This window comes from Scyliorhinus torazame, chromosome 16 (assembly GCF_047496885.1).
Source record: "Scyliorhinus torazame isolate Kashiwa2021f chromosome 16, sScyTor2.1, whole genome shotgun sequence".
Lineage (NCBI taxonomy): Eukaryota > Metazoa > Chordata > Chondrichthyes > Carcharhiniformes > Scyliorhinidae > Scyliorhinus > Scyliorhinus torazame.
In genome coordinates this window covers 90,740,227-90,755,667 of record NC_092722.1, presented here as the reverse complement: position 1 = coordinate 90,755,667, position 15,441 = coordinate 90,740,227, and the positions used below count along the sequence as shown (strand labels likewise).

General features: G+C 43.2%; 1 protein-coding gene across 6 annotated transcripts in view; it reads left to right on the top strand.

Annotated features, from left to right (window-relative positions):
- ccar1 (cell division cycle and apoptosis regulator 1) overlaps positions 1-15,441 on the top strand; it is a 409,621-nt gene that overhangs the window by 257,887 nt on the left and 136,293 nt on the right. For 5 of the 6 annotated variants that reach the window (XM_072478734.1, XM_072478731.1, XM_072478735.1 and 2 more), the window contains 3 exons: positions 2,754-2,939; positions 4,738-4,929; positions 13,721-13,975. In XM_072478734.1, the coding sequence (XP_072334835.1) occupies positions 2,754-2,939; positions 4,738-4,929; positions 13,721-13,975 (633 nt within the window). The remainder of the gene's footprint in view (positions 1-2,753; positions 2,940-4,737; positions 4,930-13,720; positions 13,976-15,441) is intronic. The other variant, XM_072478736.1, reaches the window with a different exon arrangement.

Below are 15,441 nucleotides of genomic sequence, written 5' to 3'. Positions count from 1 at the left end.
TAGAATCTCTTTGGATTCTCCCTTGCATTATTTGCCAAAGCAATTTCATGTCCCCTTTTTGCCCTCCTGATTTCCCTCTTAACTCTATTTCGACAATCTCTATACTCTTCAAGGGATCCACTTGATCCCAGTTGCTTATGTACGTCATATGCCTCCTTCTTCTTTTTGACCAGAGTCTCAATATCTCGAGTCATCCAGGGTTCCCTACTTCTACCAGCCTTACCCTTCACTCTAAAGGGAATGTGCTTACCCTGCACCCTGGTTAACACATTTTTAAAAGCCTCCCATTTACCAGCCGTCCCTTTGCCTGCCAACAGTCTCCCCCAATCTACCTCTGCAAGTTCCTGTCTGATACCATCAAAATTGGCCTTGCCCCAATTAAGAATTTTAACTCTTGGGCCAGACCTATCATTCTCCTGCGGTTCATTTTGCTGAACCGTTACCCCTCGCGCTCTTCCGTCAAATCCAGAATGAAACACCTGACTAACCCAGCCCTTTTTAAGTCTCACTTGGTCCTTCACACTCGGGTGAATCTCCTGCAGCATTGCTACATCGGCCTTCAAACTTCTAAGATGCGCAAGCACCCTTGACCTCTTGACTGGACCTCCCAGCCTCCTCACGTTCCACATGACTATCCTAACTGGTGGTCTCTCACGCCCCCACCCCTTCTTATCCACCATCATCATACCATCGGGCCCTGCCCCATGAGGCTGACCTGTCCCTTTCCATTATTAACATCGAACCCCCTCCCAGAATTCCCCACCACCACCACCCCCACCCCCACCCCCACACACTTCCCTTCTCCTTCATGTGCTATTTATGGAAGCAGATAATTACTGCTCTCGGCTTGTTTACTTTGGGTTTCGGCCTTAACGACTGATGAGCTTGGTCCAGTTCATATCGGGAGGGGTCTTCACCCTCGTCCATCAACTCCACCAGCCTCTTAACAAAGTACTCAGTTGGCCTTGAGCCCTCTGCTCCTTCAGGTAAGCCCACAATTCTCAGATTTTGCCGCCTCAAGCTTTGCTCGGAGTCCTCTGTTTACCTCCACCACCCTCTGTAGTTCGCCACCCATCGAGGTGAGCTGGTTCTTGTGATGCGACATGGCCTCCTCCACTACCTTCATCTTTTCACCCTGTTCCCTCACCTCGGCCGATGTCTTTGCCACATCCACCCTCACCGGGGCGATTGCCTCCTCTACTAATGATCTCTGTGCGACCGCCATCTCCTTCCTCAACACCTCCATGTGCCTTGCAAACTGCTTCTCCAGCTCCACAGCCATCACCTTGGTCATCCTTTCCACTGTAAGTAGTGCGGCCCCACCACGCAGTCCAGCATCTGCCATCTTATCAGTGCTTTTACTGGTCCTCTCTTTTGGCGGCGAGCCCGCGTTTCCTCCCTTCTTCACAGCTGTTTTTGGCATACCTTAACTACTTAATATTTTTCTTCTTTCTTCAATCTCGAGATAAATAATAAGATAAAATAAAATATAAAATTGAAAAATTAAATTTTAAAAAATGTAATCATTTAAAAAAACATTTTTTTTAAATAAAAAAAATAAATTCAAAAATCAAAGTTCAAAACATCTCTTCTCCTGGGACCGGACTTCAAACATCCCAAACATGCATTTTCAGCGGGGGGCCACCTGGTGTGCGCTGCTCCCCCTCTACATCTGTGCTGGATTCAGGCCTCACCTCAGGCCACGCTCCTCCCCCAGCATCTGTCCCTCAGGCCCCAACGGCCGAAGAAATCCCAACCTGCGAAACCTCTGGGAAACTCCTGGAAAACGCCGAAATGCCGCCGAGCGGCGAGAGCCGTTCTCCAGCGCAACCGCTCCACTCGCGCGCGCCACCGGAAGAAGGTGCATAAGATTGAGGGATTTGGACAAGGTAAATTAGAAGCGGCTGTTCCCCTTGGTTGAGTGGTCAATCACGAGCGGATATGGTTTTAGAGAGAGGGACAGACGATTCAGATTTGAGAAAAAATATTTTCACTTAGTGTGGTGAGAATCTGGAATGGGTTTCCCTGGGAAGGAGGCGGAAATCTCAACCTTTAAAAAGCACTTGGGGGCAGCACTGTGGCGCAGTGGGTTAGTCCTGCTGCCTCACGGCGCCGAGGTCCCAGGTTCGATCCCAGCTCTGGGTCACTGTCCGTTTGGAGTTTGTACATTCTCCCCGTGTTTGCATGTGTTTTGCCCCCACAACCCAAAGATGAGCAGGCTAGGTGGATTGACCCTTTAATTGGAAAAAATGAATTGGGTATTCTAAATTTATTTTAGAAAAAGCACTTGGATGAGCACTTTAAATACCATCACATTCAAGGACATGGGACAAGTGCTGGTAAATGGGATGAGCGTGAGACTAGGGATAATTATTGTTAGTGCAGACTCTATGGGCCCCAAGGGCTTTTCTGCTCTGACTCTACTACCCAGTGAGTAATAATGAATTGACACATTAGGTGGCAGATTGATCCAATCTGAACGATTATAGGTTATTTTTGTCTGCCTCTCCTTTCATCCTGCCCTGCCCATGTCTCCAAAGCTAGCTTCTTTCTCTGGGCTATGCAAAATTGTCACCAGTAGTGAGAGAAAGAACTTGGGTCAATATACATAACGCCTGAAAAAAAATCTTGCGACTGCAACTGGAAATTGCACACTGGGTTGGAGGTTTGGAGGGCACCAGAACCCATGAAAGCCCGACACAAATGATGTCTTTCAAGGGTGCCAAATTGAAAAGAAATTCCTCCTTTGGCAGGTTAACGATCTTCGAAAAGAGTTGGAAAGTAGGAATCAAAGCTCAAAGGGGTTGAAATCCCAGCTGATAGCTCGGCTAACAAAACAGTTGAAAACTGAAGCAGAGAAAGAAGAGCAGAAGGAATCGGAGAAATCAGAAAGAGAGGATGATGAAGAGGAGGATAAAAGATCCGAAGATGAGAAAGAGGTAGAATTGGCAAATTTTCTATAGTTTTCTCCTAAGATTGATGTTGTGCTTTCAGCTACCTGGGGTACGGAGAGACATGGCCACATTGGGAGTTGTGTGCCGAATGGTCCTGGGATGCTGCGGGAGACTTAACACTGTCTCTTGCTGGATTCTTCTTCTACTAGTTGACTGGTAGCTGTGTTAAATGTCATCAATTTCCTTCCCAGGCTCTTAAGAGTGTCTCAGGCTTCTGAAGTCAGATCTGCTTTTACAAAGTTTTCAAAACGTTCTAAAAGTGAATGCTGTGTTTATGTTGTTAATTATATCATACTTTCAAAGAACAACGAAAAGTACAGCACAGGAACAGGCCCTTCGGCCCTCCAAGCCTGTGCCGACCATGCTGCCCGTCTAAACTAAAATCTTCTACACTTCCTGGGTCCGTATCCCTCTATTCCCATCCTATTCATGTATTTGTCAGGATGCCCCTTAAATGTCACTATCGTCCCTGCTTCCATCACCTCCTCTGGCAGCGAGTTCCAGGCACCCACTACCCTCTGTGTAAAATAACTTGCCTCATACATCTCTAAACCTTGCCCCTCGCACCTTAAACCTATGCCCCCTAGTAATTGACCCCTCTACCCTGGGAAAAAGCCTCTGACTATCCACTCTGTCTATGCCCCTCGTAATTTTGTAGACCTCTATCAGGTCGCCCCTCAACCTCCGTCGTTCCAGTGAGAACAAACCGAGTTTATTCAATCGCTCCTCATAGCTAATGTCCTCCATACCAGGCAACGTCCTGGTAAATCTCTTCTGCACCCTCTCTAAAGCCTCCACATCCTTCTGGTAGTGTGGCGACCAGAATTGAACACTGTACTCCAAGTGTGGCCAAACTAAGGTTCTATACAGCTGCAACATGACTTGCCAATTTTGTTAGAAAACTAATTTGAAACACTTTCCTCAAATTATTGATAAAACAAGATGGTAACTGGAATGTTGACGACAGGATCTTGAGTAAAGTTAGGGAAAGTCACCATAGTTCCTGATGACCATATGATGCTTTCCACTTCGAGGGGAAGAGCTGACTGGTGGTGATTTAACCTGAGGATCACCACATCTCAGTCGAGGGGCAAGGTTGAGAAGGCAGGCCTTTGTGAATAACCTCAGTTGGTACAGGAATTGAACCCGCGCCGCTGGCCTTGCTCTACATCAAGCCAGCTGTCTAGCCAAGTGAGCTAAACTGGTGCAGGCTCAAAGGGCCAAATGGCCTACGTCTGCACCTATTTTCTATGTTTTAGCCAAGAATATCAAACCGTGACCTACATGCAATAAGGAAAATGTTGAGGGATTACGCCCTTGGATCAATGAGACCATAATTAAAGGTCTTAATTTAAAATGCTCTTGGGTCAGAAAAAAAAATCTCCATGGAGTATTTTGAATGTAGAGTTTAGTACCACTTTGCATTGAAGCGTTGTCCCTAATGTCAAAGAGAATTTATTTGAATAAAGGGCTTTTTAAAAGGTATATGGAGAGTGAGTAGGCGGATGAAATTAAGTTGTATTGACTTTTAAATAGAATGTAATTAAAATAGGTGAGATATCCAGCATTGATGAGGGTGGGATATTAAATGGTACACAGAGTGAAGAGGAGAGTGGATTAGCATTGGACAAAAATAGTGGCACAAACTTGGCAGTTTGGCAGCTTGTTTCTGTGCAGGAACATCTGTGCTGCAGTAGTTTTCAAGCTGAACATTTAGGGTTATTCTGTACTTTTGAAGATTCTGGCTGCATTTTTGTAATCTAAATTTCTCCGATACTTTCAGGAGGAGGAAAGAAAGCGCCAGGAAGAAGTGGAGCGCCAGCGACGTGAAAGACGCTACATTCTACCTGATGAGTCCTCCATCATCGTTCATCCTAACTGGACAGCCAAAGGGGGAAAATTTGACTGTAGTGTCATGTCTCTTAGTGTACTCCTAGATTATCGATTAGAAGATAATAAAGAGCATTCCTTTGAAGTAAGTGCTTGTGTTTTGAAAAAAATATATAAAGAAATCTTCCCAGTTATTGTTGAGAGTTCTCCAACTCTTTTCCGAAAGACCTATTTTGGTATTCCTTTAATTTCCTCTAACCCCCTAGCTCCTTTCTCCCTAGCCTCACCTGCCAATCTAGGTGTAACCAGAGTCACAGAAAAAGCAGTGCAGTAAAGGCCCATCGAGTCTGCACTGCAGCATGAAAGGCACCTGATCTGCCGATCCTAATCCCATTGCCACTGGGACCTTTTTGAAGAACCCATTATTGATGAGAGAATATCTTCAGGCTGCTCATTATAGTGAAGCCAATACCTGTCCTCACCCAGTGTCCACGCATTCCATATCCACAAGGGGCAGCACGGTAGCACAAGTGGATAGCACTGTGGCTTCACAGCACAGGGTCCCAGGTTCGATTCCCTGCTGGGTCACTGTCTGTGCGGAGTCTGCACATTCTCCCCATGTCTGCGTGGGTTTCCTCCGGGTGCTCCGGTTTCCTCCCCTAGCCCAAAGACTTGCAGGTTAGGTGGATTGGCCATGACAAATTGTCCTTAGTGACCAAAAAGGTTAGGAGGGGTTATTGGGTTACGGGGCTAGGGTGAGAAGGGGCATACAGCGAAGAAGTGTCAAGGTGCTAAGAGAAAGTCGAAGGTTGAGCATAGGAACAGGAGTAGACCATTCAGCAGCTGTAACCTCCGCTATTCAATGAGATTATGGTTGATCTGTGGCCTAACGCCTTTGGCCCATATCCCTTGATATTTTTGCGAAATAAACAATTATCTATCTCAGATTTAAAATTCAACAGCCCATCAAGCATCATAGATACATAGAAGATAGGAGCAGGAGGAGGCCTTTTGGCCCTTCGAGCCTGCTCTGTCATTCATCACGATCATGGCTGATCATCCAACTCAATAGCCTAATCTTGCTTTCTCACATAGCCTTGTATCCCATTCTCCCCAAGTGCTATATCTAGCCACCTCTTGAATATATTCAATGTTTTAGCATCAACTACTTCCTGTGGTAATGAATTCCACAGGCTCACCACTCTTTGCGTGAAGATATATATACATATATCTGTCCGAAATGGTTTGCCCTGAATCCTCAGACTGACCCCTGGTTCTGGACATTGGTAACATCTTCCCTGCATCTACCCTGTCTAGTCCGTTAATTTTAAAAGTCTCTGAGGTCCCCCCTCATTCTTCTGAATTCCACGAGAACAATCCCAACCGAGTCAATCTCTCCTCATGTGACAGTCCCGCCATCCCTGGAATCCGCCTGGTAACCCTTCGCTGCATTCCCTCGAGAGCAAGAACATCCTTCCTCAGAGAAGGAGACCAAAACGGCACACAATACTCCCAAGCGTGGCCTCACGAAGGCCCTGTATAATTGCAGCAACACATCCCTGCTTCTATACTCGAAACCTCTCGCAATTGAGGCCAACATACCATTAGCCTTCTTTACCGCCTGCTGCACCTGCATGCTTACCTTCAGAGACTGGTGCACAAGTCCCGCTGCACACTCCCCCTCCCAATTTACAACCATTCAGGTAGTAACCTGCCTTCCTGTTTTTACTTCCAAAGTGAATAACTTCAAACTTATCCAAATTATACTGCATCTGACATTGATTTGCCCATTCGCCCAACCTGTCCAGATCATGGTGTCGGATTCCTGCATTCTCGTCACAATTCACCCTCCCACCTAACTTGGTAACATGGAACATTACAGCACAGTACAGGCCCTTCAGCCCACAATGTTGTGTCAACCATTTATCCTAATCTAAGATCAACCTAGCCTACACTCCTTAGCAGCCATGTGCCTGTCCAAGAGTCGCTTAGATATCCCTCATGACCAAAAATTAGTTCAAAAGGACTGAATTTGGTTGACTCATTTGGTGCATCCCTAATTGCAAACAGTATGAAGGGAATTCCTTTATCCCAATCCTCTGGATAGTCGTGACAATAAGCCCTCAACATTGTCTTTAATGTCTGATGCCACCTTTCTAACGCTCCCTGCGATTCTGGATGGTATGCAGTTGATTTAAATAGCTTTATTCCTAAGTTATCCATAACTTCTTTGAATAACCTTGAGATAAAATTCGATCCTTGATCCGATTATATTTCTGTGGGTAGTCCATATCTAGTAAAGAATTTAAGTAACTCCTCCAGAATCTTTTTAGCTCTAATATTATGTACTGGAATGGCCTCTGGAAACCTAGTAGACACATCCATTATAGTCAAAAGATATTGATTCCCACTTTTCATTTTAGGAAGTGGTCCTACGTAATCAATTAGGACCCTTGTAAAAGGTTCCTCAAATGCTGGAATGAGTTTTAAGGGCGCTGGTTTTATCACTGCTTGAGGTTTCCCTATCACTTGACATGTGTATGACATGATTGACAAAATTTAACTACATCTTTATGTAGTCCAGGCCAATAAAAATATTTTTGGATTTTAGCTTTAGTTTGCCTTATTCCCAATTGACATCCCACTGGTACCTCATGTGCAACTCGCAACACCTCCTTTCTATACCCTGCCGGCAAGACTACTTGATGAACTTCTGCCCACTTTTCATCCGCCTGCAAAAGGTCTCCATTTTCTCATCAAGGCATCACTTTTACGGTAATAATACTCCGGTATACACTCGGATTCCTCTTCCGTGTATGCTTTCTGATACATCTGTTTTATTTCTATATCTTTCTGATGTAACTCTGCCAATTTTCCTGAACTAACAATATCCGCCTCATCTTCCACCTGTTCTTGTTTTTTTCCAACGATCTGCTCAAAAATCGTTTCTGATACTTGCACTTCAACTTCATCTTTACTCTTTGATTTCTCCTCTTGTCTTAACCTGTGACTTTGCGACCTTGTTACTACACAGTCCGGAAAAATCCCAGGATATTCGTCCTTCAAAACTTCAGTTGTCTGATTTTCCACTGGCTTATCAACCACAGTAGACATCACTCCCACCTGCGATCCAGCTATATCATTACCCAAGATAATCTGTATTCCTGGACAAGATAGTTTTTCTATTACTCCTACTACCACTTCACCACTCTTCACTGGACTTTCCAACCTTACCTTAGATAATGGAACACTACTCCTCTCACCCTGAATTCCACATATTACAACCTGTTCTGGCAGCACTCTTTCCAAACTACATAACTCCTCGTCTCTTACCATTAAAGATTGACTAGCTCCCGTAGCTCTTAAAATTGTGACTTCTTTACCAGCCCCTCCTGATACACATGAGTAAACTTTACCCACACAAGTAAATTCTTTAAAGAGATCTAGCACCTTCTTATCAATCACCTCCTGATCAGGCTGTACAATCTTTTGCACCTCCTTCGCTTCACTTGGGTTTTCCTTCACCACTTTAACAAACCCCACTGTCTTATCCTGTTTTACCACATCAGCCTTCCCAGTGCTTTTCTTCAACCACCAACACTGACTTTACATGGCCTAGTTTATTACAGTGAAAACATTTGAAACTTTTCATTTCTTTTCCACCCTCCTGGATTCCTTTTTTAAATCTGAGGTACACTCTCCTTATTATCTCCCATCAGATCACCTTTACCACTTGAGTATTTCTCATATCCTCAGTTTCTAACCCTCATAGGCTGAAACTGATGTCGGAAACCAAGCTTTGATTTATGAACTAATTCATAATCATATGCCATTTCTGCTGCTAATCTCGCAGTTTTAACCCTCTGCTCTTCCACAAGAATTCTCACTACATCAGGAATTGAATTTTTAAACTCCTCCAAAAGTATAATTTCTCTGAGAGCTTCATATGTTTGGTCTATTTTCAAAGCCCTTATCCACCTATCAAAATTACTCTGTTTGATCCTTTCAAACTCCATGTATGTTTGACCAAATTCTTTCCTTAAATTTCTAAACCTTAAAGCTTCAGGCACTAGTTCATATGTACCTAAGATGGATTTATTCCCCTCCTCATACTCCCAGATACCTCCTCCGGAAGTGATGCAAACACTTCCCTAGCTCTACCGACCAGCTTTGTTTGAATCAGTGTTACCCGCATGTTCTGTGGCCATTTTGTTTGTTTAGCCACCTTCTCAAATTAAATGAAAAAGACTTCTACCTCCTTCTCGTCAAACCTTGGCAATGCTTGGACATATTTAAATAGATTCCCACCAAGCCTTCGACGATGACGCTCTTTCTCACTATCCTCATCACTATCCACACACCAACTGTACGTTTCCCTTTACGTCTGCCAATGTTAACTGACTGTCATGTTTCATGGTAATTTTCTGAAGTTCAAACTCTCTCCTTATCTTTTTCCCTGATCTGTATCTCTCTCTTTCTTTTTGTTCTGCTAAGGCTATTCCTTCTGTTTTCCTTTCTTCGCTCTCCTTTTCCTCTCTCTTTCTTTTTCCTCTCTTTCATATTCAAGCTGCTTTAATTCTTTCTCATGTTCCATTTGTTTAACTTGTAACTGAATTTTTGCCATTTCCAATGGGTCAAGCTGTATCTCAGGCAACTTTAAATGCTTAGCCACCGCCTTAATGACCTCATCTTTTTTGTATTTTGTCAGGTAATGTTAACTGCAATGTTTTTGCCAAATTTAACAGTCTGCTTTTAGTCTCTGTCCGTAAGGTACTGAGTGTGACCGTCTCCACCCCCAAAAACTTCAGAGCCTCTGAAAGAGCCATTGTCCACAACACACTCCCTACTTAAACTAAAATACCACACCTGAAAAGCACCCACAATATGCTCACCCCTCACTGTCTTTAAGGTCACAAAGTCAATCCAACAGATAGACTTTTATCCCCCCAATTTGTTATGAGCCAGTGTTTAGAGAACCCCAAAGTGTATCATGGAGTTCACCTGCCCCACAACGTTTACTAGATTGTGGTATGGGGAACGCACGGTCCACTCTACAGGCGTGGTACAGCAGAAATGGAAGTATTTTTTAAAGCAAAACAAATGTTTATTCTATGAACTCAAGTTAACCTTTTTAAAACATACAGTGAACATCTTAGCAACCATCAATTCAAATATAACCCCCAAAGAATACAACACTAAGTAATTCTTACTTTTAACATCCATAAGACTTAAAACAAAACTTTTAACAGAAGCACATCAGGTTAAAATCACTACTGAGAGCAGTTATTAGTTTTAAATCACCAGGATCGATTTACAGTCTTTAGGTTACAGAGAGAGATTCTAATACACCTTCAGGCTGTGACTGCAGCTATCCAGCTCAGAAAACGAAACTAAAACACACCCTGCAGCAAACAGCCTAAAACGAAAGTAAAAAGCTGACACAGCCCAGCTCCACCCACTCTCTGACATCACTGCAGTAATGAACACCCATTTCTTAAAGGTACTCTCACATGACAAATTCAACAAGAAGTGATTCCTGTTGTACCAGGACGTCCAGTAGACTCTACGCCAGGAGAGGGACACTCGTGCACAAAGTTGAGCATAACCAGAGTTGACCGAGCCACAAGTGGTACTGTGAAGATGACCGTGTAGTCGCAAAGCTCCTGAAAGACTGATGTATAATTAAGGCATTAGTTTCTTTGCTTTCCGTCTTTAAAGGGAATGAAAGTTTAAGTGGGGCGGGGGGGGGAAGACAGCGTGTTAGGGCGGTATTACTATGCAACATTTTATTTAAATCCATTGTTCATATCATTCGTAAATGCTGTGATGCCATGAGTTGTTGTGACCTGTGTATATTCCTGTTTAACTGACCATTTTAATTCTATTGCTGCTATTTCAACGTTTAGTTGAGAGGGAAATTATGTGCAGATTCAGAGGAAGTCGGAGAGGTTAATGAGTATTTTGCTTCGGTATTCACAATGAGAGGGACAAGTTGATTGGTGGTGTGTCAGAGGGATGTGTAAACACTTTAGAACAGGTCATTATTACGAGGGAGGAAGTGTCAGGTGTGTTAAAAAGCATTAAGGTAGACAAATCCCCAGGGCCTGATGGCATCTATCTCGGGTTACTGAGGGAGATGAGAGATGAAACCGCTGGGCCTCTGACAGAAATATTTGTGTCCTCATTGGCCACAGGTGAGAATCCAGAGGATTGGAGGACAGCCAATGTTGTACCGCTTTTTAAGAAGGGGTGTAAGGATAATCCAGATAATTATAGGTCAGTGAGCTTGATGTCAGTGATAGTGAAATTGTTGGAAAGGATGCTCAGGGATAGGATCAATGCACATTTGGAAGTGAATGGTCTTATTTGCGACAGACAGCATGATCTTGTACGAGGGAGGTCATTTCTCACTAATTTGATTGTATTTTTGAGGTGGTGACAAAAATGATTGACGAGGGAAGGGCTGTGGATGTTGTTTGCATGGACTTTAATAAAGCATATGATAAGGTCCTTTATGGCAGGTTGTTGCAAAAGATTGACTCTCACGGGTTCAGGGGCGAACTCGCTGGATGGATCCAGAACTGTCTTGGCCATAGAAGACAGGGTAGCAGTGGAACGGTGTTTTTCTGAATGGAGATCTGTAAATAGTGATGTTCCGCAGGGATCGGTACTTGGACCACTGCTCTTTGTAATATATATAAATGATTAACAAGTTTGCGGATGATACTAAGATTGCAGGAGTTGCGGATAGTGATGAAGATTGTCAGAGAATACAACAGGGTAGAGATAGGCTGCAAAATTGGGCAGATGGAATTTAACCCGGACAAATGCAAGGTGATGCATTTTGGTAGATCCAATTTAGGTGGCAGCGATAAAATAAATGGCAGGAGCACAGAGACATAGAGATCTTGGCATGCAGGTTCACGGATTCTTAAAAGTGGCAGCACAGGTGGAAATGGTGGTAAAGAAAATATGGGCTTGCCTTCATAGGACGGGGTATCGAGTATAAAACCTCAAAAATTATGTTACAATTATATAGAACGTTGGTTAGGCCATATTTGGAATACTGTGTCCAATTGTGGTCACCGCACTACCAGAAGGATTTGGAGGCTTTGAAGAGAGTACAGAAAATGTTTACCAGGATGTTGCCAGGTATGGAGAGTATTAGCTATGAGGAGGGATTAAATAAACTGGGATTGTTCTCCTTAGAGAGACGGAAGCTGAGGAGCAACCTGATAGAAGTTTATAAAATTATTAGAGGTATAGATAAGGTGAACAGTTGGAGGCTTTTTCCCAGGATGGAAATGACAGTTACAAGGGGGCACAAGTTCAAGGTGAGGAGGGGAAAGTTTCAGTGGAGATGTGCGGGGAAGGTTTTTTACACAAGAGGGTGGTGGTGGCCTGGAACGCACTGCGAAGTGAGGTGGTTGAGACAGGTACATTAACGACCTTTAAGACTTATCTGGATAGGCACATGAACAGAAGGGCTATAGAGGATACAGGCGGTTGGTCTAGATAGGACACTGATCAGCGCAGTCTTGGAGGGCCAAAGGGCCTGTTCCTGGGCTCTCTTGTTCTTTGTACTTTTGTTATTTTTATATAATAAAGAAGATTAACTAAAAATGACATGTTTCAACTACCTTTTTAGTAGTGTAGTCAGCACAGTGGGAAAGGGGTTTTGCAATGTCCGCCCCTTTTGCACTCAAAAATTAAGCGGGCTAAGGGAAAGAAAGTGATTTTGGGCTCAAACATGATAAAAATGTGAGTTATAATTTTACGCAAGTCCAGAATCAAGTCTAATGATGGATTCCTTCAGAGGACAGTTGTAGGGCGACCCGTGTTTCCAGAACTGAGGACTTCCATGATGGAAGAGGACATGTAGAAATTAATTAACCTTGAAGGCACAGTTTCCAATGTTTCAGTAGTTCACAGTGCTAATAAAGGACAGATTTTCTTTCTGCTGTCATCTGTTTGATGGTAGGCAGAAACACGCTTTTTAAAAATATCCATTGATGGGATGTGGGTGTCGCTGGCAAGGCCAGCATTTGTTGCCCATCCTTAAATGAGTGACTTGCCAGGCTGTTTCTGAAGGCAATTAAAAGTCAACCATATTGCTATGAGTCTGGATTCACATGTAGGCCAGACTTCCTTCTCTAAAGGGCATTTGTGAAGCAGATATTTTTATGCCAATCGATGATTGTTTCAAGACCATCATTACTGAGATTAGCTTATCAGTTCCAGGTTTTTTTTATTAATTGAATTTAAATTCCACCATCTGCCATGGTGGGATTTGAACCCATGTCCGAGACTTGTCCATTTTTAAGATAAAAATGATAATTTAATTGAGTTTCCAAGTTGACTTGTAAATATTTGTATTTTCCTTCCTGTCTCGGGCAGCACGGTAGCACAAGTGGATAGCACTGCGGCTTCACAGCGCCAGGGTCCCAGGTTCGATTCCCCGCTAGGCCACTGTCTGCAATTTTGTAGTTGGCCCCGCACGGTAGGAACGTCTGAGTCGTTAATTCTCAATGGAATATGGTGCAGTGGAGTCAGGCCTTCCTTCCATGTAGGAATATCTTGTAACATATTAGAGAAATTGATAAATGTTTAAGAGTCCGATTGTTTCATGGTCGCCATTACTCGCTTTTTATTCCAGAATTATATAATTAACTGAATTTACAAATGATGTGATAACATTTGAATTTATCTTCAGTCTAGCCAACCTCTGGGTTAATAGTCCAGTAACCACAACACTATGATACCATACCCATGTATGCGGAGATTTCAGCCGAATTCTCTGAATAATAATCAGTCTGTGGAACTCTGACTGATTCCATTCATTGTACTGGAAGGACATAGAGGTCAATTTTAGAGCTGCTACAATGATTCTTGATGCGAGTGTAATGAGTTTCTTCCTGGCACTGTTTTACTTGTAGGTCTCCCTGTTTGCTGAACTCTTCAATGAAATGTTACAGAGGGACTTTGGTTATCGAGTATATAAAGCACTGGTCACTCTCCCCGATAAAGATGATAAAAAAGAAAAAGACAAGAAAGACCGTAAAGAAGAGAAAAAAGAAAGTGAGAAAAGAGAGAAAAAGGAAGAAAAATATGAAGACAGTAATGAGCCAAAAGCCAAAAGGAGAAAATCGGGGGATGAAAAAGATAAAAAAGAAGAGAGGGATGGACGAAAGGTACTGTGTTTTATAGGAAGTGTTGTAAACGTTATCCATTAAATGAGCATCTTGCATGTTTCTGTTAAACAGGGAATCAATTCAGTTATTTAAAATTATAGTACTATTTATAGCAGCAGGATGTGTACAAATTATGATATTGGCTAACATAGAACATACAGTCCAGAAGGAGGCCATTCGTCCCATCGAGTCTACACCGGCCCTTGAAAGCGCACCCTTACTTAAGACCATACATCCACCCTGTTCCCGTAATCCAGTAACCCCAACTAATCTTTGGACATTACAGGGCAATTTAGCGCAGCCAATCCACCTAACCTGCACATCTTTGGATTGTGTGAGAAAACCGGAGCACCTGGAGGAAACCCGCACAGATATGGCAGAACGTGCAGACTCCGTACAGACAGTGACACAAGCCGGAAATCGAACCCAGGTCCCTGGTGCTGTGAAGTAACAGTGCTAACCACTGTGCTACGTTAGGATCGCTACCGCTGATGCTTAGTTCTAAAACATCTAAACTGGCGTCCGGTCTTGTTTGTCTCGCTAACCAATTAAGCGGCCCAATTAGACTTCTGAGTTCCTCTTTTTCCATTTTCGAAGCCACCATAATCTTTTGTGAGGCCCTACCACGAGTACTGCTGTGGGGTTAATATTCTCCAAGGAAGGCTGCTGATGTTGAGTGACATGCAAATCGCTCTGCCTGATTTCTAACCTAACATATTTGAATGCACCAGAGGTCTGACTTATAATACAGTTTTTTCAAATTCGCTACGACCATCGCACAGAAAATTGGCGTGCATCAAAAAGATACCCGAACGTTCCCCTCCCATGGTGCCAATAAAACATTGCAGTGTTTGCTTTCAACTGAAGACAGCCCAACTTTTAACAAAACCAACCTCACTGAGAAGTACCAAACTCTGGGAGCATCGTTCAACCCTTATACACATTTATTTCACTTCCAGAGTACCCTTTTTGTGTTTGGCGCCTCTTAAAAGATGAGGAAAAGTGTATCTTTCAAGCTGATGTACCTATAAGAAAGCAGCTTTGATATTGATCAACTTGCATCCCCAAGCAATTATGGCGAACAGAGCCAGAAACTTCTTCAAATACTTTTTCCTGCCATCGATGAATCTACCCGTACATCTTGGTTGCTCAATTTTTCTTCAAAACCTCATGCTAGCAGCCTGGCTTTGGCCTTACAAGTTCCATCAGGAAGCACCTTTTCTGTGCATAGCTATCTATGAGGTAGAACCCGTTGTCTATCTGGGACCCTCAAGTTATTTCCAATGTTGTTGTTTTGTATCTTTTACTTACCATCTAATTTGTTGAAGCCAGCAAGACCTCTCGATCATGTGAGCTTCTGCTCCTTGTAACATTCCTAGTCTGTATCATATTTCTTGACTTTGCTAATATCCTGCTATATCCTATATCCCTATATCCTGCTTTATACAAAGAACAAAGAAAAGTAC